The sequence below is a fragment of the Podarcis filfolensis genome (assembly GCF_964270895.1).
Source record: "Podarcis filfolensis genome assembly, chromosome: 2".
Classification (NCBI taxonomy): domain Eukaryota; kingdom Metazoa; phylum Chordata; class Lepidosauria; order Squamata; family Lacertidae; genus Podarcis; species Podarcis filfolensis.
In genome coordinates, this window is record NC_139605.1 from 81,011,298 (window position 1) to 81,038,748 (window position 27,451).

Consider the following 27,451-nt stretch of genomic DNA (forward strand, 5'->3'; position numbering starts at 1 on the left):
CTTCCATGTAAGTCAGGCAAATCTATCTCTACTCTCTGATTTGTACTGGGCAAAGGAAAAGAGCTCTACCATGGCATCAGAAGCTGCTTGTGGTCAAATATATGAGGTGCCATGCTTCAGCACACACTACCACCTAGTTTTCAACATCTCCCTCCATAACTCTGTGGGATTGGAACATGGGATTTAATCCAACAGTCACTGTATGAGCAGAATGCCTCCTAATTATACAATGGGAACTTCCCCTTCCCTTCCCTTCCCTTCCCTTCCCTTCCCTTCCCCACCCCAAATCTGCTTGTGGAGGGCGAGAGCAGGGTGTACAGGCGTAGGAGAGGGAGGAGTAGCAATGACTTTGTTAGATGCAATCTGTTATGTACTGAGTTGAATAGGATCCAAAATGCAGCAGTCTGATTGGTCCTAGAACAATATGATTCAGAATGCAGCAGTCTGATTGGTCCTAGAACAATGCAGCAGTATGATTGGTCTGCAGAAGCCACCCAATCCAGCTCCAGATGGAAGTGAATCCACAACCTGATTGGCCTACAGGAGAATTCCGGAATTAGCCAATGACGTGCAGCCCATTGTGTAAATAATGTATATAAAGCAGATATTTTGGGGGAACTTTCATTCCTCACTACTATGAGCTGAATAAATCCACACTTGACTCCGAGTACATTTCACAATCCATGCTCTTCTTTGTCACCAGAGAGCTCAACAATTCCCTGTGCCTTATTATCTTGGATGGGATCAACTTCCTAGTCCTGCTAGTGGAAGCCTATGCAAGGATGTCTCCTCCCTCTACATCCCCCCAAATAGGCTGTGGAGCAGGAAACTCAGAACAGCCCACAGGGGAGGAGAGAGGGGACTGTTCCATCTGGCAAGCTGAGAAGCTTACACTGGTGGAACAATTGCCATAGTGCTGCATTGAATTCCCTTGTTACAACCATGGCCTTGCAGATGCTTTTGATTTCACCTTGCACTTGATGCTTCAAGGCATTGGTCTGATCCATGCTACCCTGGATAAATTTCAGTGGTTCACAGACCTTATATTTGATTGATTACAAAGTGATTGATTTGTTAAGTTGTGGGTGAACATGTCAGACGACACAGTGATTCTTCAAACACCTCTTGCTTATTCACAGGCCAGAACAGAACTGAACTGAAGGGTTCAGCCAGCCTGCTTATATAGAGCTCCACTACGACTGTAACCACTTTCTGTAACTATCCAATCATTGAACGTCATTTTCAATCCCTTATTTGCATATGTGGACCTGAGTGAAAACTATCTACAGTATCCCCCTGCTGGCCAAGGGTGAGAACTTCAGTACATAAAATGACTGTTTAATTTCTATACTGCTTAATATATACTGCTTAATATATCTCCTGTGTGAGTGTCTGAGGGCCCTGCTCCTTCCTGCCACTCACCATCTGGCCCAGGGCAGGGCCTGGAGCCTCACAGGGACTGCTGCGCTCTGCAGCCCAGGAGGACTCTCCTGTGTGAGTGTCTGAGGGCCCTGCTCCTTCCTGCCACTCACCATCTGGCCCAGGGCAGGGCCTGGTGGGCCTCACTAGGACAGTTGCTGTTACTGCTGGAGGGGTGCAGAGTGCTTTTAAAATGCTTTAAAGATTTTCTTTTGAATTTTTTGTATGTGGGGGGGGGATGGATGTTTATTGGGCCTGGGAATTTGTTTGATTTTATGTTTTTGTAATTTTTATTGTTTTTTGTTTGTATTGTTTTTTTTTTAAGGTGTTATTTTGTTCTTAAGGGAAGGGGTCAGGGCTGCTGGGGAGTAGGTCCCAGCCAACAAAATGGCTGGGGCATGTTCCACAGGGGGGGATGCACTGGGACAACCGATCTCAGTGATCACGAGTAGGAGGAGGAGTTACGCTAAGACCAGACCATGTCATTACAGAGGAGGCAGGTTTAGTCGTTTTCTGAGGACTATCCCTGCCTCCGGGTCTGGTCCTGACCGGATGGATACTAGAATCAGCAAGGGATACCCACACGAACTGAAAGTGTTGCTGTGCAATGCCAGGTCAATGATTCATAAGACCACTGCCATCCATGACTTGATCATGGATGGAGGACTTGACCTGGCATGTGTAACAGAGACTTGGTTGGATGAAGCAGATGGGCCTGTTCTTGCCACTGCTTGTCCACCAGGTTTCTCTTATGCACAGCAACCCAGGTCATGTGGGTGGGGAGGGGGGGTTGCAGTGATTTTTAGGAAGTCATTAGTTTGCACCAGGCGTCCTATTTGGAAGACCCAGTTTTCCGAGTGCATGTTCTGGAAGTTGGGCAATAGGGGCAGTACAGGTTTCCTTTTGGTGTACCGACCTCCCCGCTGCACCAAGGATTCCCTGCCCGAGCTGCTTCATGTTGTGGCGGATGTTCTCCTGGAGACACCTAGCTTGGTTGTCCTAGGGGATTTTAACATCCATGCCGACACGACCTTACAAGGGGCCGCTCGGGACTTTGTGGAAAGCATGGCCTCCATGGGGCTGTCCCTGAATAAGTCTGGCCCAACCCATAGCCGCGGACATGCCTTGGACCTGGTGTTTACCTCTATGGATGTTGGTGATCTGACACTAAGTAAAAGCGAAACGAAAGAAGTGCCATGGTCAGATCACTTCCTGGTGCAACTGGACCTCTCTGCGACCCATCCCCTCTGCAGGGAGGTGGGACCGATTCGGATGGTCCGCCCCCGCCACTTAATGGATCCAAATGGTTTCCAGAGAGTGGTAGGGGATGCTTTATCCCATGTTGATGGCCTTTCAGCCGATTCCCTGGTGGCCCGCTGGAATGTGGAGTTAACCAGGGCTATTGACTGTTTGGCTCCGAAGCGCCCTCTCCGATTGCATGGAGCCCGGAGAGCCCCGTGGTTTTCCACGGATCTGAGGGCAATGAAACAATCGTTGAGACGGCTAGAGCGCCGGTGGCGGATAACTCATTCCGAATCTGACTGGACACAGGTTAGAGCTCAACGTCGAGCCTACCAACTGGCGATAGCGACGGCGAAGAAGACTTTCTATTGCATCTGCAGAAAACAGCAGCAGGAGACTTTTTCAGGTGGTTCACAATTTAGCGGAACCACCTGCGACATCGGGGCCCAGTACGGGCCACATGATCTCCTGCAATGATTTTGCAAAGTTTTTTGCAGATAAAATCGCTCAGATTCGGGAAGAAGTAGACTCCACCGTGGGAGCAGGGCCAGGGCGGGAGAGTGCTAGAGTCCTGTCTAGTCAAGTTGTGTGGGATCAATTCCAATCTGTTATCTCCGAGGATGTGGACAGGCTGCTTGGACGAGTGAAGCCAACCACCTGTCTCCTGGATCCTTGCCCATCCTGGCTTATAAAAGCTAGCCGGGAAGGACTGGGCGATGGGCTTCGTGGGGTGGTGAATGCTTCCCTCCGTGAGGGAGCCTTCCCAGACCCACTGAAAGAGGCAGTTATTAAACCGCTTATTAAAAAACCATCTTTAGATGCGGCCACGATGGCCAATTATCGCCCAGTCTCAAATTTTCCATTCTTGGGCAAGGTGATTGAGCGAGTGGTTGCTGAACAACTCCAGGCACGCCTGGAAGAAGCAGACCATTTGGATCCCTTCCAGTCGGGATTCAGGCCTCATCATGGGACTGAAACTGCCTTGGTCGCACTGGTTGATGATCTTCGGCGGGCTAGGGACAAAGGTGAGAGCTGTTTCCTAGTTCTGCTGGATCTCTCAGCGGCGTTTGATACCTTCAACCATAACATCCTTCTGGACCGTCTTGAGGGGCTGGGAGCTGGGGGCACTGTCATACAGTGGTTCCGCTCCTTCCTCCTGGGCCGTGTTCAGAAAGTGGGGAGGGGATGAGTGTTCAGACCCCTGGGCTCTCACTTGTGGGGTGCCTCAGGGTTCTGTCCTCTCCCCCATGCTTTTCAACATTTACATGCAGCCACTGGGAGAGATCATCAGGAGGTTTGGGCTGGGTGTTCATCAGTATGCGGATGATACCCAGCTCTACCTCTCTTTTAAATCAGAACCAGTGAAGGCGGTGAAGGTCCTGTGTGAGTGTCTGGAAGCAGTTGGAGGGTGGATGGCGGCTAACAGATTGAGGTTGAATCCTGACAAGACAGAAGTACTGTTTTTGGGGGACAGGAGGCGGGCAGGTGTGGAGGATTCCCTGGTCCTGAATGGGGTAACTGTGCCCCTGAAGGACCAGGTGCGCAGCCTGGGAGTCATTTTGGACTCACAGCTGTCCATGGAGGCACAGGTCAAATCTGTATCCAGGGCAGCTGTTTACCAGCTCCATCTGGTACGTAGGCTGAGACCCTATCTGCCTGCAGACTGTCTCGCCAGAGTGGTACATGCTCTGGTTATCTCCCGCTTGGACTACTGCAATGCGCTCTAAGTGGGGCTACCTTTGAAGGTGACCCGGAAACTACAACTAATCCAGAATGCGGCAGCTAGACTGGTGACTGGGACCGGCCGCCGAGACCAAAGACCTACATTGGCTCCCAGTACGTTTCCGAGCACAATTCAAAGTGTTGGTGCTGACCTTTAAAGCCCTAAACGGCCTCGGTCCAGTATACCTGAAGGAGCGTCTCCTCCCCCATCGTTCTTCCCGGACGCTGAGGTCCAGCTCCGAGGGCCTTCTGGCGGTTCCCTCACTGCGAGAGGCCAAGTTACAGGGAACCAGGCAGAGGGCCTTCTCGGTAGTGGCGCCCGCCCTGTGGAACGCCCTCCCATCAGATGTCAAAGCGATAAACATCTACCTGACATTCAGAAGACATCTGAAGGCAGCCATGTTCAGGGAAGTTTTTAATATGTGACATTTTAGTGTATCTTTCCTCTTAGTTGGAAGCCTCCCAGAGTGGCTGGGGAAACCCAGCCAGATGGGCGGGGTACAAATAAATTATTATCATTATTATTATTATTATTATTATTATTATTATTATTATTATAAAAAATCTCTAAGTGGTGAACAAAATCTGATATTGTCTTGAGACCCTTCTTGCATGAATAAGGCTCATATGGATTGGTAGATTTTTTTTATTAGAATCTTTGCTGGCAGGCGGTAATAGAAAGTACCGCAAGGCAATTGTAACAGAAAAGCACTTATGCTTAGGAATTTAAAATATTTTTTGGGAAGCCATGGGTTCATACACCAATACCATAATTTCCACCAGACAGTACTGTTAACTAAACAGTCACAATTTGATGCAATGTTAATTTTCCACCAATAAACCTGTGATGGTTCATTCTTGGAGTGATTCCCTAACTCTCCGTTAGTTGCTTTTCACCAACACACACACACCTATTTTGCTAACATAGCAAACAATGATTCAGCACAGAAAAACACTTTTACTACTCTCCTTGAGCTTGGCTGTTGGTAACAGGTGCAGGCCATGCCCGTGCTAGGGCCACAGTATTTAATTTGCAAATGTTGTGGGTAAGCAATGGTCAATAATAGTCCTTTGGTGAATGAGGTTGCTACTAAAGTGTATTGACTGCCACATACCCTGTGCAGACTTGTGCTGCAGAAGCACTTTCCGCTGCTATTAAGGTCTTTCTGTGGTTTTGCAGCCGGAAGTATTGTTTTCTCCCTTATATTTGTGGCAAAGGATGAAAAGGAGGCCCCATGTGTCTCACATATATGCATTATTAAGCTGGTAATCCTTCCTTATCAGCGCATGTGCTTATGCACAGTATCGAATTAGGAGCCGATGCTCACACACAGACACAGATTCACTCGGATGCATTCCGCCACATACACTGGAAGATTCACGTTAAGCAGCACCTGCACCCAAATAGGCATGCAGATCTGGGCAAGTACACAACACACCCATTCTGTCAACACACAGCAGCAACTTTAGCAACAGATGCAACTAAAGCAAAGTGGAAACAGGAGCCTTTGGGCTTCCACGCTTCAGAAGACACAATGGGTCAATTTGCATAAGGTTGGTTCAACATGATTCAAAGAGAAACAAGATGTTTGTTAACCCTGGGCAAGAAGCAAAAGTTGCAGTCAAGCATTCAAGAGGAGGGTCCCTAAAATCAGAGGGTGGAAACAGATGAGGAGGTCTGCTCAGTGGTGCTCGGCTAAAATAAGCCTCTTTCGGAAGCAATGTGTGCATGCCTGCGATGAGATGACTGCAAAGGGACCCAGGATATTTTAAAGGTGAAAGTTTTCCCAGGCTTGAGTAGTGTTGCAGTGTAGAGAGGAGGAGCTTGACTAGCATTTCTGTTCACAGATCCAGTATTCATTTCCATGGCATGCAGCATCGTTCCATTTCCCGTTGAAAAGGAGGGTAGCGCAGTCCTCACCCTGCAACGCATTATTGGGTTCTCCAGGCCCCCAGAAGCTGGTGGTGGCAGTGAATAGGTGAAGTTAAAGAGCAAGAGAAGGGGATTAAAAAAAACACAGATTAATAAATACCCTATATGCCATAAACACTGGGGGCAGCCATATTTTTCCATGGAATCCCGTGTGAGAGCAATGGAATGTCATCAAGTCGCATCACAGCCAGCAACAGGGATCTTCCTTATTTCTCCCTTCCCCAAGATTCTTGTATGCACAGTATTTATTGTCTCATTGTTATTATCATGTTCATCACTTTCATATACGTAAATGCATTCACTGGGCTTCTCTCGATGTATTCATAATGTTGTAGATCTTTCCAAATGGACATTAGCCTCTCAAGTTGTTTGGTCACCACCTTTTCACCCACTGTGGCAAATGAAGAACCTAATTTTCAGGTGGCTTAAAAAAAAAATTTTTTTTAAGGGGAAAGACTCTCAAAATAGCTAAGAATAAAACCTCCATGTAACCCTGCCTTCCAGATGCTGGAAACAAACTAGTTAAATGGCTATCACCAGAATGCTCTGCTTGTGAGCTTTGAGAAGCATCTGATGGGCCATTGTTGGAGACCAAAGGCTGATTTTGGTGGACGTTTGGATCTTTAGCATTAGATTGTGTGAAATGAAACTTGGAATCTGAAACCTCAAAGCTGGTGCTTTGTACAGGAAACTCAAATATTACCCCAAACTGATGTTTCCTGATACTTGAGACCATTAAGAAAACACACACACACAGCACATATGTATATATTCTAGCAGCACACATGTGAAAACCTGTGAAAACAAGTCCCATAAGTTATTTGTGCATTGTGGGAAGAATTGCTCTCTCTTATATGCCATGAGTCTACTGCCCATCAAAGTCATTAGGTGTCACAGATTTCTAGTCTTCTGAGAAAGGGAGGGAAAATAGCCCTTGTCTATTTTCTCCACACCATTCATGATCATATAAACTTATTCATGACCCCGCCCACAGTTCTCTTTCTTCTACTCTCCGAATCCTCAAATAATTTCAGTGCTATTTTTCTAGAAAAAGGGGTGTCAGAACTCACAATGAATGCCTGCCTTGCTCACTTATAATGGCAATGGCACCCACCTGAGAAGTGCCGGAACCGAGTTCCAGAGAGTTACGGCTGAAAAAAAGCCCTGGATTTAGTCCAGAAATGCAGACCCTTGGGGATAGGATGACCACTTGCACATCACCATGTCCCCCCCCCCAAAATGGAAATACATTACCAAAAAAAAGGACGAAATAAAAATTTCTAATTCATACATACACATACAAATTTAGGAAAAGCACTATAATTTAAGCAGAAGTACAATCAAGTTCGAGGGACGTGGGTGGCGCTGTGGGTTAAACCACAGAGCCTAGGGCTTGCCGATCAGAAGGTCAGTGGTTCGAATCCCTGTGACAGGGTGAGCTCCCGTTGCTCGGTCCCTGCTCCTGCCAACCTAGCAGTTCGAAAGCACGTCAAAGTGCAAGTAGATAAATAGGTACCACTCCGGTGGGAAGGTAAACGGCGTTTCCATGCGCTGCTCTGGTTCGCCAGAAGCAGCTTAGTCATGCTGGCCACATGACCCGGAAGCTGTACGCCGGCTCCCTCGGCCAATAAAGCGAGATGAGCGCCGCAACCCCAGAGTCGTCCACGACTGGACCTAACTGTCAGGGGTCCGTTTACCTTTACAATCAAGTTCACCTTAGCAGGAAAGGCTATAGCCAAGTGACCTGTGTGTGTGCTGAGTTTGTCGTCCAGGAGCTAACTGTTGATGGGCCACTTCAAGGCCCTCCTTTGCTCTCCCTTCTTAAGTCTCTTAGTCTTTGAACTGAACACGGACCAGACAGCTATTCAAAAAGAGGGCTGCCCTCTGTAAAGGAACCTACCCTACCTATGGCCCTCCATGAATTGCTGGACCCCAACTCCCATCAGCCCCAACCAGCATGGCTAATGGTCAATGATAGTGGGAGTTGTAGTCCAACATCTGCTGGACCACAGGTTCCACAGCCCTGCCTAGCCTTGCTTCTCATCTTTGTCTGTGCATTTGGAGGCACAGGACGTTGTCTAAGGAAGGAGGGAAGTAAAGATATTTCAGGCTTTTAGAAGGAAAACAAGAAAACTGTTGCTCCTGATAATGTAATCTGCTATCGTCATTCTGCAGGGCACGTTATAAGTCACAAGGGGAGGGGGCCAACATTTTAATTGCACCAGAAAGGGAAGAAAAAGCGTTCTGGCTCTCCATAGAATTTCCACGAGTTGCAGTTTTCATATATAGATGCCATGCCCTTTCAAAAGGATAATTGCAAAATGTCAGCTCCTGAGCCCAAAGTTCTCAAAAAGACAGGGCAGTCATGGGACGTATCCCATGGGTCTGATTCAGCTATATTGACATGTTTATTTAATTTAGACTCCGAGAACCCAGGGAAGGAAATGTAAAAGACAACAGAGAAGGGAAGTTAAACAAAAGACAGTTCTTTCTTAATAAAAGATTGGTTATTTCCCAAGCAAAGTGAAAGGGAGGCAAGAGGGAAGTACTTAGAAAATTTTGTGATAACACCCCAGGAAATATGTCATCTCTGCATTTTTGTAGACAATAATCCCCAACCAAAGTCTTTGCAAAATTCCCTGCAGGTCTTGTTTAGGGTTTGGGGTAAGGAAACATTATATTTTATACTTTTTGTCCAATTTGTACTCCAGAGGGTTCAGAAAGACTCACAGGAAGAGATTCACAGTGTTTTGAAATAATTTGTTGGAGCGCTATGGAAATCTCATGCTCTTACTGACTGAGGTATCCCTGTTCTCTCAGTTTCTCGTTTTTTTCTGACCTTAAATTCAGCTCTCCACATTTTGCAGCAATTTGAAATCCTCATGAAAATTCATCAACATATTAGTGCATATTTCTCCTAATAAACATATTTTATATCCAGTTTTATACATATTTTTGCAAGCAGCTTCCTCTAATATACTGCACTGTTGTGTGCTATTTTCACCACAATATTCATTTTTATGCACACAGTCCCCTAATATATACCTTTTGGGAAAGATTGGTTGGCAAACTGCATATCAAAATCTGGCTAAGTGTGAATTTTGAAGGATAGATGTGTTCTGGCTCACTTACTGTTTCAGAAAGTGCAGATTTAATAGATTTGGCTTCAGATGAGACCTGAATCGAATTTCATCCCCATCCCTACAATGCACTGCCTTCAGTATATTATCTGGTGCAGGTCTTTCTGTCAACCATGTAATGGCAAACACTTGTCTTCTAAATCACTGGTTTTCAACAACTGGGTTGGGACCAGTAGCTTTTATTACCTACTCAGCGGGGAAAGCTCTTAGCAGTGCAGTAAAAGGGAGGCCTTTCATAACTTGTTGTACTCTATGGGGAGGGATGAACTTTTACATGCTGTGGGTGAGAACCTCTCACTTAATGAAGCCCTTAAATATAGATATCACCTTCTAAAAAGCGCTATATGGCAGCTGAGTTTAGAAGCTTTTTAATGCTTCCCAATTTCTCTTTTATTGAATGTGCTCTTTATGTGCTATTAAAAAGCATTCAAGCTTACATACATAATCAACAACATAATTTACTATCATGAAGATCTGTTGCTTGTTCTGTTTGAGCTCCTGTTGCCCTAGTGGTAGGCTTCAGAAATCCCTAGGCAACAGCTCACTTCCCTATCATAAATTACCTTTAGTCTCTGCTTAGTAGTACACTTCCAGCCAATGCAGCAATTGCCTTTTTGCATACATTTTTAAAAGAAAAATTTAAGTGTTTTTGCTTCTTCATTTTGTTCTTAAATTACCATAATTTTTGCTCTATAAGACTCACTTTTTCCCTCCTAAAAAGTAAGGGGAAATGTGTGTGCGTCTTATGGAGCGAATGCAGGCTGCGTAGCTATCCCAGAAGCCAGAACAGCAAGAGGGATCGCTGCTTTCGCTGCGCAGCAATCCCTCTTGCTGTTCTGGCTTCTGAGATTCAGAATATTTTTTTTCTTGTTTTCCTCCTCCAAAAACTAGGTGCGTCTTATGGTCTGGTGCGTATTATAGAGCGAAAAATACAGTATATACCTGTTTGCTGCTCTGGGCTCCTTGGAGTGGAAAGGCAGGATATAAATTCAATAAACAAAATATGGAAGGGGTGGTGAACCTCTTTCAGGCTGAGGGCCATATTCCCTTCTAGGCCACCTTCCCTTCCAAGGGCCATTTGCCAGGGAGGGGCACAGAAGCAAAAGTGAGAGCTAGTGTGTAGTGGTTAGAGTGCTGGACCCAGGAGACTTGAGTTCAAATCCCCACTCAGCCATGAAGCTCACTAAGTGACCTTGGGCCAGCCACTGCCTCTCAACCTAACCTACCTCACAGGATTGTTGTGGGGATTACATGAGGAAGGGGGGGGAACCATGTAGATCACCTTGAGCTCCTTGGAGAAAGAGGTGGGATATACAGTAAATGCAATAAATAAATAAAAGTGGGCAGAGCAACAAATGTAAATTTTATCTTTGTATACAGTGGTACCTCAGGTTACAGACGCTTCAGGTTACAGACTCCGCTAACCCAGAAATAGTACCTCAGGTTAAGAACTTTGCTTCAGGATGAGAACAGAAATTGTGCTCCGGCGGTGCGGCGGCAGCGGGAGGCCCCATTAGCTGAAGTGGTACCTCAGGTTAAGAACAGTTTCAGGTTAAGAACGGACCTCCGGAACGAATTAAGTTCTTAACCAGAGGTACCACTGTATAGGCTAGTTTTACACCTCTCACACACCCCATTCTCTATCCCCCATGAAGGCAAGAAGGAAGCATGATCTAAGTCCAAGGACACGTTCCAGCCAAACAAAAAACTCAAGTGGGGTGTTTGCGTACAGAAAGGACTGTTGAGGGATTTGGCCTGGGGAGAGGGTGTGTGGCCAAGGAGCAGAGTGTGGCTTGGAGAGAGTCCCAAGCGCTCTAGGGAGAAGCTGAATGGCTGCACTTCCCTGGCAGAAAATAAAAAAAGGGTAATGCCTCACAGATTTTGAGCTATCATTCTACCTCAGAAGTAGTTTCTCATTAAGCAGCCCATTTAGCAAACAGATGCAAGAGCTGACAAAGACTGAATTTTTTTTGTGGTGCACCTATTCTCAGATCTGCTGAGCCCTAATCAGAAATATAACACTGTAGTATGACCTACATACCAATATTTGCCTTTTGTAACTTCAGTCTAGATTAGGAATGTTGCACAAAAGGCTTAGAAGCTACATAAAGGTAAAGGTAAAGGACCCCTGACAGTTAAGTCCAGTCGCGAATGACTCTGGGGTTGCAGCGCTCATCATGATTTACTGGCCAAGGGAGCTGATGTTTGTCCGCAGACAGTTTTTCCGGGTCATGTGGCCAGCATGACTAAGCCACTTCTGACGAAACCAAAGCAGCGCACGGAAACAGCATTTACCTTCCCGCCGGAGCTGTACCTATTTATCTACTTGCACTTTACGTGCTTTCGAACTGCTAGGTTGGTAGGAGCTGGAACCGAACAACAGGAGCTCACCCCATCGCAGGGATTCGAACCACCGACCCTTCAATCGGCAAGCCCTAGGCTCAGTGATTTAGACCTTTCAGATCTTTCCCAGTCTGCATCTGCAGGGTTTTTTTTGAATATGTTTTTAAGCTGCTGTGACACTTGTTGTTTGCTGCCCTGGGCTCCTCTGGGAGGAAAGGCAGGGTATACATTTAATAAATATAATAAATTATATATGCCATGCCTTTTAGTTTTAATTCAATAAATATTTTGAAGTGGTAATTTGACAGATCTGTTATTACATGTTCTAACTTCTTTCTGTTTTTAAATATGTAACTAAGATAGAATTGATGGGTCGGCACTGAATTCAGATGGAAATCATCACTCTCAGTAAGCAGCCATGGGCAACAGAGAGGTGGTAAACTTGGTCCTCTCGTTCATTTGATTTGGCCCCTCCAGCCCACATTGTCTTGAGAAGCCATGATGGCTTTGTTATGACATGGACTTTTGCAACTGTGACACCTTACTAGATGCATGAGGAAATGCTTCAGCCCCGAGATCAAGGAACCTTCATTCTCCAAAGATATTCTGAAAATCTCTGCAGTTCTTCAGTGCAAACTCTCCCAATATAAATGGGCCCTGACTGCCATTTCTGTTAAAAAGAACTTAATGGGAAATTACTTACGAGATAGACAAGGGAGTGCCATCCACCCAGCGCCACTCCCCTTCCTTGACGGTATCACTCAGGCCAATCCAAAACACCTGCTCACGAGCAAGTTGTTTTACCAGAAAACTCTACATGGGGAAATAGAGAAGATTATGTCCAGTTGTTTATGTCTCGGTCACAAATATGAAAAACATATGGAGAGAAATTCAAAGTAGGTCTATATTTAGGGTAAGCATTTTGACTTGCCCGATGGAATGATCTCTGCCACTGTGTGCTGTTCCAAGGGTTCCCCTGACCCTCCTGAACCAATTTTGGGAGGCACATGGGGAGGAGGGGGAGAAGAGAGGGAACAGTCCTGTTGAGCATGTGGAAGTCCTTGCACAGGGCTCTCACTGGCAGACGGCATTAGCTGAATCCTGCTGTCAGGGGCTCAGGAGCAGGAGCACAGGGGAGAGAGGAAATGGAGAGCGAAGGGGAAGAATCCGAGGGCAGCGTAGGGGAGTATGACAGTGGCCCGAGAGATTCCATGAGCTTCTCCAGCGAATCAGAAGATTCCCAGAAGGGGGCGCCGACGGTCAGGGCAAGGGGGGTCCCAGGGGGGACGCACCAGAAACAAGGAGCCAGCGGGGAACCCCAAAGCAGCAGAGGGGGATCAGGACCAGTTTCCCCACCAGAGCGTAGTGGGGGGGAAGAGTCACATGTGTCAGGGCCAGCGTCTCCTCCAGCGGGGAGAGAAAGTGAGTCAGGGCTGACCACGCCTCCAACGGAGGGGAGGTCAGTTGCAGCTAGCCCCCCCAGAGGGGGAAGCAGTGACAGCAGCAGTGAAACGGTCAGGAGGAAAATTGCTGGCTGGGCGCGCGCGCCAAGTTCAAATGTACAGGCGCGGGGGACAGCAGGAGACCCGGATGGGGAACCAGCTCCTAAAGCCTGCCAGAGGGAGGGGGAAGGCTCAGGGGATTCAGCGTCAGAAGAGTCTAGAAAGGGCGAGACCCCAACGGACAGGCGGAACCAGAGGCGGAAAGAACAGAGGAAGAGGTGGAGTAAGGCTAGAGTCTTAAACTGGTGCCTGGGGGGAGGAGACTCAGACGGAGCATCAGCGGTCTGAGAGTTGAGACGTAGAGCCGCACGCTGCGGCTCTGGAAGTGAAACTGAACTTCAATAAAGACTTTTGTACTTAACAACGAAGCAGCGTTGGTCCTTTGTGAGCTGGGACCTCGGGCGGCTCTGACACCTGCCCATGTTGTTTTCCTTGTCTTCAGTTGTGTGCTACTTTGATTTATGGGTGGGCTACATAAGGAACCAAGGGGAAAAGCTTGCAGCGAATAAGGCTGGAATAGTAATTCCCATCATGCAACACAGTGACATGTTGGAGCACAAGTGGGGAACCTGCAGTCCTTCAGAAGTGGTTGAACTTCAACTCGCGCTAGCTCAGTGGATGATGGGAGCTGGAGTCCTAACAAACTATGGAAGGCCACAGCTGAACAAAACCAAATCTATGAGATGGAAGTGACAATTTGCAGTACAAAGACCCAAGCACTTATGTTAAACTGCAGGTCCATGTAGGATGACTGGGCTCAAGGCTGGCGCTTGCATGAAGCAGAGTAAAGCAATTTGCCTCAGGCAGCTGATCTGACCTCCATCCCGGCCCTGCCTCCACTAGCGCGCCACTGCCAGCCCCACTGCACCGCTGCTAGTGTGAGGGAGTGTGAGTGTAGTGGTTAAGAGCGGTGGACTCGTAATCTGGGGAACCAGGTTCGCGTCTCCACTCCTCCACATTCAGCTGCTGGGTGACCTTGGGCTAGTCCCACTTCTCTGAAGTCTCTCAGCCCCACTCCCCTCACAGAGTGTTTGTTGTGGGGGAGGAAGGGAAAGGAGAATCTTAGCCGCTTTGAGACTCCTTCGGGTAGTGATAAAGCGGGATATCAAATCCAAACTCTTCTTCTTCTTCTGCTAGCATTGGCACAGCTTTGCTCACACCAGGCTTCCTCAAACTTGGCCCTCCAGATGTTTTGAGACTACAATTCCCATCATCCCTGACCACTGGTCCTGCTAGCTAGGGATCATAGGAGTTGTAGGCCAAAAACATCTGGAGGGCCGAGGTTGAGGAAGCCTGGCCCTGCCATCACCACTGCCACCACAGTGCCCTCACCCTCACTGCTACATCGTGACGGCAGCGCAGGGGGAGCTGCGGGCAAGGGTGCAATAGCATTGGCAAGGCTGGCAGCAGCACCAGCATGGAAGTGTGAGCAGGGAGGAGGCCTGGATCTGCAAGGGGGTGAGGGAGGCATTTTGCCTACAGCGGCAAAATGTCTCAGGCTGCCCCTGACTGAGCTAGCGAATACATGAACCATGTTTCCCACTTGTCTCAGTAAAAGAAGACAAGGAAAGCAGAACACTTACCTGTTCCGCCTGCATGTTAATAACCACTAAGTGAGCTCCTTCTTTCTCACAAGTTTGCTTGGCAGCCAACCACGGTCTTTTTGATGTTGAAAAGTAGTAGCAGTGTTTTTCAAATAGCACCCAGTTCTGTGGGCAGCCAGTGCACAACTCCTCTGGAAGAGTAAAAGTATTCAAGTAAGAAACAGTGCTGGATCGCTCACACGGTAGAGAATCTTTGGAAGTGAGTTGATTTTCCTTTCTTCACCTTCATCTTGCTGTTGTTATTGATTCATATAGTGCCATCAACGTACATGGCTCTGTACAGATTTAAAATAAAAAATTCTACCCCAAAGGGTGCACAATCCAAAACAACAAATAAACAATACAGTACAATAAAAAAATCAATGGATTAAAATGCATAATTCACAAGCCATCACATTGAGTATAATAAAACTAACTAGCCAAACCCAAAGGCCTCAGGAAAAAAAAGATTTTTAAAGAGATTTAAACATACAAACTGAGAGGGCAGCCCGCAAATGTTCCAAAAGATTATTCCAAGCAGCAAGAGAAAAAGGACAAAGACTCAACAAAGAGCAAGGAACCCTTGGATGAGTAAGAAGCATGGAATCAGAAGAACGAAGTGAGCAACTAGGCAAAGGCGGAGCTAGCTGCTCCAGCACCTGGAGTGGCGCACATCATAGCTGTCAACTTTTCCCTTTTTTAAAGGGAAATCCTATTCAGAATTTCCCTTAAAAAAAAGGTAAACGTTTGCAGCTATGATGCACGTGCTGTGCACCCAGGGGCGGGGCTAGCGATGTCACCCCCCCCCATGAATGACACCCAGCGCGGACTGCACCCACCGCATCCCCTTCCTCCGCCAGTGCAACTAGGTCCATAGAGGAGCACCGAGGCCAAGAGATAGGAAGGAGGTTCACCACAAAGAGCTTTAAAAGTAAAAACAAGAAGCTTATCAAGTATTCTAGAGTTAACAGGCAGCCAATGAAGTGACTGCGAGAGAGGAGAAACATAATCCGATCAAATCACCAAGAAAATCATTTTTGCTGCAGCATTTTGAGACTTTTTATAGTAGTGGAGTCTGTGCCCCTCACTTGCTTCACTCACCAGCCCCACCTACCCCATCCCCAAACTCCCCACACCTAGACTTTGCATATAAAAAGTCCTCACCAAACCCACCTCCCCACACTAACTCCTTTGCTCACCAACTGAGTCTATCCCCTCACCAACACCCCACACCTCCTTACCAACTTACCTCAGGCCCTAGATGTCACCCAAAAAAATTTCCTTCCAACTATTGCCTTAGACCAGAGCTTTCCAAACAGTGTGTCGTGACATGCTAGTAAAATAAACAATAAACAGCCCAGTGGGGGAGCACCATGGCAAGGATGCGAGAAATGGCAGTCGGGGAATCTGTGGCCCCCGCCACCTTACCTGGGTCTGCTCTTCAACCACAAATGGTGGCAGCAGTGGCAGCAGATTATATGGCTAGCTGGCCACTGCTGTCTCCTTCCTATGCTGTTCCACCGAGAAGCTACTAGATTTTCTGATCCTATCATAGGTATTTGAATGGTCTCACCTGTGAATCTACGATACTCTTCCAGCAACTGTATCACATCTTTGGCCATTCTGCCAGTCAGCCTTTTCAACTCAGTCACTTCATCCAGCACAGAGGGAGTCAATTTTCCTTCTGCTTTCAACTCAGCTAAGGAACAAAAAAAGATAACAGAATCAGCAGGTGCATTTCACTGGGGTCTCTCAGGATATCCTTCCAAGAAGCTAACAGACAGGTGCCTCCCTTCCTTCATTGATATTTTTCATATTTAGGGCATGTATATACATTATAATTCAATATTGATTACCCCTATGCCTATATTTACACTATATGCACTATATTTTTTTCCATTTGTTCAGGCACGTCAGCACGAGTCTCGCAATCATGCAATTATTGTTATAATTGAACTTGTTAGTCTTCAAGTGACTTCCAACACATTTAGAAACATAAGAAACATACACCATTAACAAATTCGTACACACTCCACAACAGTCACAAGCTGGTGTTTTTACCTCATACATCTTTTACCTGATTGTTTTTGGAATTTATATCTCATCCTTCCACAATTCTCCCAATAATGACTTATAGTGCAATGAAAACAACAATAAAGGAATAAAACACAAAGGAAAAATACTAAAGGAACCATTGAAGAACAGCCAAACCACACATAAAGAAAGAAATAAAAAACAGATAATGGTGTGTTAACATTTGATGACTTCTACAGAGTACTTTATGGTGAAATCCAATGTCTTATAAGAAGGAAGTCTACTGAGTTCAGCAAGACTCAGCCAAGGGAAGTGGGTATAGAATGGCTATCTGGTACATGTTTACTCAGGTGTTAGTCTCACTGTGCTAAAGGCAGCTTATTTCCAAGTAGTAATATTGTTGGCATTTTTATCCCAGCTTTCCATCACTCAGTGTTCTAAGGAGCTTACAGAAAACCATAAATACTATTATTAGGACTTACATTATATTCCTTCCTCCTCCTGGGGAAATACAGAGCAAGATGATGAGGTCTACAAGATCAAATAATGCCCATATAAGATGGCCAGGAGAGAAAGAGGACAGGTCTCATGCATCTTTGATAGTTGTATAAGAAGGAAGATGACAAGGTACCCCTTACTGAAATTTTATTTATTTTTATTTCTATTTATTCAATTTATATACCGCCCTACCCCTGCAGGTCTCAGGGTGGTTCATAGGATAAAATCACAATATAAAAACACAGAATACATAATAAAAATAAAACCAGAAACAACCGAATAACCCCCTCCCCCCAAAAAACCCACATTTTAAAAGGGCATTGGATGACAATCAACCAAAGGCCTGATTAAAGAGGAATGATTTTGCCTGGCACCTAAAGGTATACAATGAAGGCACCAGGCGAACCTTTCTGGGGAGAGCATACCACAAGCGGGGACCCACTAAAAAAAGGCCCATTCTCGTGTTGCCACCCTCTGGACCTCTTCTACACTACTATTAAATGTGTAGGAGCCCTTTCCCCATTTTCACCTAAGCACCCTATACCTATAGTCTCCTACAACATTTGCTGGCTATGTATCTTCTGATCATATCATATGCACTTGAACAATATCAGTGTATGATGCCTCTCACATGTGCAAGTGTGCAACTTACCTATTCCTTGTGCTACATCTTTGACAATTCTGCCATTTTCCCTTTCCAACTCAACCAGCTCTTCTAGCACAGAGGGCACAGAATTCTGGTTTCCCATTACAGCAACTAAGGAACAGAAAATGCCGAACAAATTAGTGTCAGTTTCTTTCTCTGAGGATTTAATGTGGAGACAGCAGGTCTTCTGCCCTGCTTAGGAGTGTTACATATGTGACTTTGAACTCGGCTATACAGCTGCAAATAAAACGTTTTAAGTGTGATGTAAATTGCAATATACAAATGTGACACTAGATGGTGATGGTGAGCTATGGCAAATTCAATATATTTTTTTTCAAAACCTTTTTTTAAGCATCTTCACAGCGTTTTTCATATGTGTGTAGAATCCACCCTAGTCTCCACCTATGCTCTGCTTGTATATTTGTAAATAAACCCACAATTCTACCCTCAAAATGGCAAAAGTTTAAAATTATCTGTCCTCACAAAGCAAGGCAATCCCAGATAGAGTTGCCCTGGGGCTTCTCACTATTTGGGGAAGTGGAGTGCCTAACAATAGCACAGGACCATTAACAGTATTCATTGCATGATGCTCCTCACCTGTAATGTTGTATAACTCTCCCATCACTTGTGCTACATCTTGGGCAATTCGTCCAGTCTTATTTTTCAGCTCAGCCATTTCTTCTAGCACAGAGGGCACTGAATTCCTGCTTTCCAATACAGCAGCTAAGGAACAGAAAATGCTAAAAGAATTAGCAGCTGAATTTCATAGTGACACCTCAGGATATCCTTCCCAGCAGCTGGCCTGACATATTGCCCTCTTTCCTTCATGCATGCTGACACCTTTGCTCATATTTAAGGCTTGTACATAGTGCCCTCCATGTTGGATTACTAACTCCAACAGCCATTTGCCAGGGTGATGGGAGCTGTAGTCCAACAACATCTCAAAGGTACCACATGGGCTATCCCTGTTTTATAGAACTGGATACCCCATACCCTACACTAACCCCAATTTTTTTTAGTTAGTTCAAGCAAATGAAGTGGAGCCCTATACTACTACAGATTCTCTTTCTTCATACAATTACTACATATTAGTCTTCTACATTCCAAATGATCCTCTGTTCTGTGTGCTTACTTATACAGATACAAGGGCAAGGCAACAGGCTTTATCATATGACTGGTTTACCCAAGACCATTTCGAGGTCAAATACTCCAGCTTCATCCTAGGACAGGAATGACAATACAGTGGTACCTCGGGTTAAGTACTTAATTCGTTCTGGAGGTCCATTCTTAACCTGAAACTATTCTTAACCTGAAGCACCACTTTAGCTAATGGGGCCTCCCGCTGCTGCCGCACCGCTGGAGCACGATTTCTGTTCTCATCCTGAAGCAAAGTTCTTAACCTGAAGCACTATTTCTGGGTTAGCGGAGTCTGTAACCTGAAGCGTATGTAATCTGAAGTATATGTAACCCGAGGTACCACTGTATATGCAATCTCATACCATGATGCAATGAACAAGTTTATGTTATTCTCGCCATTTGTGAATTTGTGGAATGCTCTCCCCATCATTATATATCTTTGGGTGCCAGTCAAAAACTTTCCTCTATAACCAGGCCTTTGGCCTTTAACTATCTGTGGTCTTTTAGAAGAAGTTGGGATGTTTTTGATTTATTTCTTTTTCCTCTTGGTTTTAATGTATCTATGTGGGAGGGGAGTTGCAGAGTTGCATTGTTTGTTTGTTTGTTTGTTTGGTTGGTTGGTTGGTTGGTTGGTTGTTGGAAGTTGCCTTGGGTTGCCTTGTGCAAGATAAAGCAACTAACAAATGTGAGAAATAAGTAAATAAATAATTCTTACAATTAACTCAGGGCTAGAGGTTTGGAAGCAGCTGCACTAAGGCTCACAATCCTATATTTTGCTTACTTGGGAATAAGACCCACTGAACTCAACAGGGTCTACAACTGAACAGACATGTATAAGACTGGAATGTTGAGTGTTCAGGTGGGCAGTGGCAACAGTCATGCTGAGGTCTTCTTGGGCCAACAGCATAATTCCTGAAGCATCCTGGTCCACCAGCTGTTCCTCATTTTTACAAAGAGGGGTGTGATTATTCCAAGTACTGCAACTACAGTTAACAATAGTCCCTCTGAGGGCACCAAGTTCTCACCATCACCCCAGCATCTCTTTTTGGAATATCTCCTGGTTTGTTTTTAGCCAGGCACCACCTGGAGGCACTGGACTGCCTCTTACCTGCAGATTTCTTGGACTCTTCTTGGAGCAACATAATATTCGTATTGATTCCAAACACTTCCTTTGACACTGCAGGTAACAAATGAGGTGTTATTTAGAATGAAACAGGGCACGTTCCACAGGCCAATTCTCCTGTCCGTCCCCAATGAAAAGAAGGAGAGCAGCACAGATGTATAGTAGTACTGGTTACAATTAACACATGTATAACATGTTCGTCTGTTCAAAGTACTTCAAGTGCATCTAGTTGTCATCCCTTGTAACAATCCTGCAAGGGGAGTGAAATATACTCAGAGTCCTGCAGTGATTTCATACTCTTTATTGCAGCTTGTAAAACAGTGATTGAATTACCCCCCCCCCCAACCTCAGGCTTTTATAAACATTATTTACACAATGAGTCCCATCTGATTGGCTGATTCTGCTTCCCCCCTGGAGCCTGATTGGTCTTTTCCTGCAGGCCAATCAGTTGTTGTGTTCTAGGATCCTACTTGCCTATTCTTCTAGGATCCAAGCTTAGTACATAACAGGGAGTCAATATTATTATCCCCAATGTTGCAGATAAGGAGTCTGAGGCTGAGAGAGACTGGCTTCCCTAAGGCCTCCTAGGCTGCATATGGACCATACATTGAAAGCACCTTATTTCCCCCAAATAACTGAAACTCGGGGGAGGTATTACAGTTCCCAAGTGTATTTGGTGGGGGGGTGTTTTAAATGTATGGTGTGTATGCAGTCCTAGTGAGTTCATGACAGAGGCAACATTCAAACTGGAGACTTCCTGATTTGTAGCTCAGTCTCTTAGCCACCACATGAAAACAGTAGTTGTGCTGTTGCACATTCCACATTTATTTTAATGAGGCTTGTCCAGGAGAAATTCAGTGCACTTTGTCCATAGCCTTTTGTGATAGCATAGGAAATTCTGTTTTATGATTCAGAATAAAGCCTCTTTAATCTGATTATTTTGGTATAAACTTCCCCAATCTAGTTTGAATCAGCATGATCGTGCTATTCTGCAGCTGAAATCTGCCTTTGTAAAAACAGTCATATGCAAATAAAATATATTTGAAGCCTCCCACAAAATTCCCCGCAGTGTCATACTCACCTCTGATTTTTCAGTATTACCAAGATGTGTGTTATCAACCATAAAATCTAACAATGCAAGCCACCCCACGAGTTCTAAAAAAAGGGGACTAGAACTCGTTCCAAGGATTTCCGTCTTTACTAGGGTGTAAAAGATACAATAGCAGAAGAACTTACTCAAAGAGAACATCTGTGACCATTGAGTGTTCCTCCTGCTGTTATCTTCGAACATAGCTGAGTCTAAACACAAGAATAATATTTCAGTTTGGTCTCATATTTTGGCCTGTGAGCACACACACATTCTGTAAGGAACTCAAATTCAGCTATAAAGTAATCATGTAATAATCTCCATGGTGTTCAAAACGTTTCTTCCAGGGCAACAAAGATATGTTGTTTTGTTATACTACTTTAATTACACAGTAGGTATGGGCACTGACTACAAATCTGGTTCTGGTCTGCTTCAGTGATTTTGTGTGGGGGAAAAGAGATGTACCCCTAGGTAAGAAACCAGCCAAAGTTCAGACAAATAGGTCAAGGGGCTTTTGTGCTAGGCATCTTTAAAGTTGGTTTGGGAGGGAAAGGGGATTTGTGGGCAATAACTTTATTATGAAAATAGAATGCATTGTAGAGATGCCTCTAGGAAAGGAGCCTGCAAAATACCAAAACAGGGAGCTATATGAAGAGAATGCCTTTAGGCTTGTGTTCTGTTCAACCAGCTCCAAAACTCAGGAAAATTAAGTGCAAATCTGACTTGAAAGGACTGGAAGTATAAGCATGTGGCACAGAAACAAAAGGTCTTAAGTGTCCAGCACTTCCCAAGCAAGCAGCACTAGCAGAACTAGCAAAGAGCACAGAGCAGATGAAAACAAGGTGATATATTACAACAACATTCAAAGCGATGTGATTAGAGATCCCTGATAAAATCATACCCTCTCATTAGAACAGGCATGGGGGAATGCCTCTGGCCAGTGGGCCAGATCATTTTCTCACCCACCCACCTGTAAGTCACCTGATATTACAATGACATCAGGCAGTAGTGGCTGGCAGGACAGCTTGGGCTGAGCTGAGTTGCTGTCCCAGTTTCATCACAACACCATGTATCTCTGCTGCTTACTGGAAAGAGAGAGAAGGCATGGGGGTGAAGTGTGGGAAGCTGAGCACATGGTGGCATTCCACCACTGCACTGCACCACAGTGAGCTCTCTGCACATCACCCCTCTCCCGCTTGATAAACAGCAGTGATGTGCAGCTGACCTCATGGGTTCATCTCTATGAAGGTAGTGTTAAGGGAAAGGGAGACACAATCACACATTTTACTCTGGATTAATTCTATGGAAATCGCTTCCACGCTATAGATCCATAGTCACAATCACGATTCATTTCCAGAAGTGTTAGTCTGCGCAGCAAAAGCCACAATTACAACAGCAGCAAAAAGATTTGTGTGGCACCTCGCATCTGGTGAAGGGGACAGGAGTCCATAAAACCTATGCAATAATAAATGTGTTTGTCTTTAAGGTGCCATAACCCATCATCAAAATCCACCTTCACATTCAGCATTGTTAAAACATCAACACTTCTTCTATTAGAAAAACAAGGTAGCAGGAGGCTAGTGTCCTTTCACAGGAATGGCATTTCTTCTTTCGGAAAGACTTACCATTTCTGAGGCTCTGAGTGAGAAGGGCTATGCAACACACAAGGCCAATGCCCAATATGGCACAGCAGATGATAACAGGATTCCTTCGGATGAACTGGGGGCTATGGAAACCTGTGAAAGATAAGGGAAACAAATAAGAATCAGCAATGGAGAAGAAGTGGAAGCTGAGGGAAGCAGGCAGGCGGGCAGGCAGAAAGGACAGTTTTGGATTGTAGCTTAACAGACATCAGCATCTTTCAAAGTTGGCAATGTCATCACTGCAGTTTACCAGGAAGGTGGGGACAAGGTGGCAGAGAGGTCAGTGCAGTGTGGATGCCCTAGTAAGGGAACCTTACTCGGTTGAAAATGCTTGCTTTAAGCAGAGGAACCAAAGTTAACTTTGACTAACTGCTATAGAGGTCATATAACTGCATACCCCTAGTAGTCAAAGTTATTTATATGATGTAACTAACCCCCCAGTTGTCCAGATAAGAAGAGAGTGCCCTTCTTCCCCTTAAAGTTAGCACACTGTTGTCAAAAACTGAAGGATGTGACAATCCAAAACATAAATCTCAAATCCGTAAGAATCGCCCTCATCCCTATCCTGAATGAAAAATGTTACATTTGAAGAATGAGAAAAGGAAGCAAATGTAAAATTATGTGGATGCCCAAAAGGTATCTGGCAAGCTGCAATAAGAGATATGTCCAAATTCTGACAAGAGTAACACTGAAGGGACTCTGAGTTTTGAAGCAAAATTGCAATTTGTTGCTTGAGGGCCAAATAGAGTGCTTGACTAGTGGATCTGGACTGGTATCCCAGGCCAAGCTGCTTTTGTTATGCCACCAAAGCCAAATGCAGAGTGAATGAGGGCAAAACTAAATACATAGCAGGCAGCTATGTACCTTGTTTTCCCTTAACTAATTGCATTGACAGAGGGGCCCAAGTCTCACGGTGAAGGCAGCACATGGGAAAGACAGACAAATCTCTTCACTTCCCAGTGAGAGCAGAATGGAGATCATTCCCTGCTCTCCCAGGTGGAGCTAGAACCCCTAGGAGAAAGATCTCCATTGACATCAGTGGGGATTTCCCCTCCTAACACTGTTAGCCGGCTGACTGGGATGTGGGTGGTGGAATCTCCATTCTGAAAGGTTCCTTCACAGTGAGAATTGGGCTGCTCTATCCCTGTAATTAGTTAAGGAAAAACCAGATGTATGGCTGCCTGTTATGTATTTAAATGCACATCTAGCTTTTCCCTCAGGAAAATGTTACCAGTGTATGTTTTTCCTTCTCTATGACATCAGTGTGAGTCAATCCTTTATATGACTGATTAATTAAATTAATTATTTTAACAATTATTTATTATTTCATAATTAATTATTTTAGTGCCAACCTCCTTAACATTTCTTCCACACCCAGCTTATCTGTCATACCTCTCTTCCCAGAGAAATAGTTCTGCTCCTCCATTGACAATTCCTCTTGCCTTGAAGATGATGCTTCCATCTCCTCAGCTGCGCAGGAATCTTTGTCAATACCTTATATACCAATTCCCCTGGGACAGCCGCTGTAGTCTTAATTACAGCAAACACATGGGAGAAAAAAAGATTTCTGTGGCACCTTAAAAGAGTAATAGATTTGTTGTGGCATGGCCTTCCATGTACGAGAGACGCTTCATCAGATGTCTTTTATACCGAGGAACTGTTGGTGTTTCAATGCACATGTGACTGACTCAAGATTTAATCCCACTTCCCATATTCAATTTTGTAAGGCTAGGAGTTTGGGCTATGAGAGTCTGCTCTGAGTAGGCTTGCTAAGATGTATAAGACTGAATCAGATAAGTGCTGGAGTTGCAATGAGGTCGAGGGTGTGGTTTTTTCATGTGTAGTGGACCTGTAAAAGGGTGAAAGCGTATTGGGAAATAAATTTATAATGAATTGAAAAAAAATGTTTAAAAGCACTTTTCCAAAAAAAAACCAAAAACAACCAGAGTCCTTTTTGTTGGGGATAATTCAGACGGAAATTCCCAGATGTCAAAAAAGGATATTTATGAATGCCACTGCCAGGGCCTGTGTTTTGTTAGCCCAAAAATGGAAAACGAGTGAAGTCCCAAGCAAGCAAGCAAGCAAGCACACAGGTCACCTTTGTCACAGTCAGGACGCCTATGTCCTGGCCAGGCCTGCGCCAATTTGTTTTTGTAGAATCTTGTTTGTTCTCAGTAACCAAAATTATATTATCAACATATACAAGCAGAAAAGTTGTTTTCCTTCATTTGCAAGGAATTGTACAAAACAAAGTGGCACTAATAAAGAAAAGTTCCAGGGTGCCAAGAGAAAGCAAACTAAAAATGCTTTTGCAGTTCATCAAAACTATCTAGCAATATCAAGTTATAGGAAAACTGCTACTATTAACAGTAATCCTTCTAGTTGGTTAATTGGTTTGGCAACTTCCATGCATGTGTGATGCTAATTATTTCCCCAAAGAGTTAAATGATAACTAATCAGAGGCAGCTACAGTTGCAAATGACAACAAAATATCTGTGAAAGGAAGAGGAGCAGGTTTGCTCAAGTGCGTTGCAGGTAGAAATACTGTCTGTAATGAAGTGAAAACAATAGTTTACTTGCTCGAATTAACAAGTAAGAAAGTTTTGAGAATTTAAATTCTAGATTAAAATTGATTACTTAATTGAAAAGGGGATTGTAACAAAAACACTGGAGCCTAATTTGAATAGTAGAGTGCCTGGTATCTGGTGGGCAATCTCATCCTTTATTTTCACACTGTGGCTGCAGACCAAATCACCTGCCAGGAGAGTTATGAGATTCAGGTGAGGGTCAGATGCCTTGTCAATCCCAGCTGGTATATAAGAGGACGACTGCCCTGGCCAGGCCAGGCCTTCGCCCTGACTCATATTGAAATTTCAGCTCCGGTCGTCTGAGGTGATATGGCTCATCTTCCTTTGAGCCCAGCAGAGCATTAAAACAACAAAGTCCACAACGGAAGGATGAGGCAGGTATGGGCTATATTGCTGTGCTTTATTCCTAAGCTATGCAGAGAGCAAAGAAATATGTTACGAAAAGGGAGCAATGCTGCTGAGTGCTCCAGATGGCTGGAAAGCCAAACAGGATGTTGATGTTATGGGACTGTACCGTGGGAACCAGGGACAGTCTATTATGTGCACTGAGCACCGGATGTTAGCTCAGAGTGTCACATGACCCTGTACTGGAAGTACATGGGTGGAGTTATTCTCTCTCTGCTGTGGCTGCTGATGTGAGAGGGTGCAGACATGTTTCCTCTGCACTGCTGAAAGAAAGAAATAAAGGCATGTAAATACATTTCTGTCTGTCTCTCTCCCCTCCCTGGGGATGGCAGGGGGGAGTGGTTGTGTTCTTCTCACGTTGAGGAGGATCGGCCGATAGAGACCTCGCCTTGTCTTGCCGGGAGTCGCTGACGGGGGAGGCCAACATGGAATCAAGCCGGGCACCTGGAGAGTGCCACATTCCTCTGAAGATATGGCTTGATTTCAACATATGGTAGCAAGAGCTGCTGGTTATCTGATCCATGGGAGTCAGCATGAGAGGTGAGAGGTTGATGGATCGTGTGCCATCCTCTGCACCAAGGAAAGAAGAAAACGACTGCATTGCAGCCAGAAGCTGAACAGACGGCTGGACACCAAGAGGGGGTGTTTTCCAAGCAACGGAGCCCCAAGAAGGTATGCTGAATATCGGGCTGAGAGTGTGAATGCAGATTGATTTATTCTCTGGTTCACGGAAGAGCTGCGTTTGGAAAGACAGCTCTGAGAGCCTAGGCTTGCATACCAGGCATACTTGCGGTGAGATAAGGATGAAAAGTATGCACAGTTGCTAAGCAACGACGGTCAGTCGGCTTGGAAAGCTATTGACACCTGGGGCTGGCTCAGTCAGAGCACTGCGAAATAAAGTTGTTTTGACTGTGAGACAGCTTGGAGATTGCCTGCCTGAGAGAGGCAGAAAGACAGCTCAAAAAGGAGCTTTTGGATTTTACTAGCTCGAGGGTGAAGAGCTGAGACTTGGATTCAAAATGGATGCCAAGGACAGGGGGAGGGAAGAACGGAGTTCTAATTCCCCCACTGATGTTGCTACTGGAGAGGATGCAGTAGCTTTGAGCGTTGTCCGATGTTACAATTGCGGACAGGCTGGGCATCTTCAGCGGAGCTGCAAGAAGCCACGCCAGCCGAAAGGAGCGAAGGGCCGCTCAGCAAAGCCTGAGGCAGCAGGCAAAGGTCATACCAAGTCTTCGGTGAAACCTGCAAAGGCCCTGATGGCGAAAGGAACCACGCCAGATGTTGGAAATTCATTTGTGATCGATACAGGCTGTAATTTTCATATGTCCCCACACAAGGCGCTCTTTTCGACGTTTAAGAAGCAAAGCTTCGCTGTGGAACAAGCCAACGGTCAGAAGCTGGAA

The 27,451-nt window shown here is 45.2% G+C and overlaps 1 protein-coding gene across 2 annotated transcripts; it reads right to left on the reverse strand.

Annotated features, from left to right (window-relative positions):
• Positions 1 to 5,011: 5,011 nt before the first annotated feature.
• Positions 5,012 to 24,709, reverse strand: LOC310753852 (uncharacterized protein). 2 transcript variants are annotated; one of them, XM_083595213.1, is made up of 10 exons: positions 24,445 to 24,709; positions 23,035 to 23,145; positions 21,559 to 21,621; positions 20,308 to 20,376; positions 18,660 to 18,785; positions 18,069 to 18,173; positions 16,458 to 16,583; positions 14,885 to 15,036; positions 12,503 to 12,612; positions 5,012 to 6,342 (listed from the first exon to the last, which is right to left on the reverse strand). In XM_083595213.1, exons 1-10 carry the CDS (start codon positions 24,512 to 24,514, stop codon positions 6,213 to 6,215), a joined length of 1,062 nt encoding a protein of 353 aa, XP_083451339.1. In that variant the 5' UTR covers positions 24,515 to 24,709; the 3' UTR covers positions 5,012 to 6,212. The 2 variants fall into 2 exon arrangements, with proteins under 2 accessions (XP_083451339.1, XP_083451340.1); XM_083595214.1 differs by lacking the exons at positions 5,012 to 6,342; positions 12,503 to 12,612 and adding exons at positions 12,731 to 12,900; positions 13,716 to 13,771 and having other exon boundaries at positions 24,445 to 24,495.
• Between the last annotated feature and the right edge of the window lie 2,742 nt (positions 24,710 to 27,451).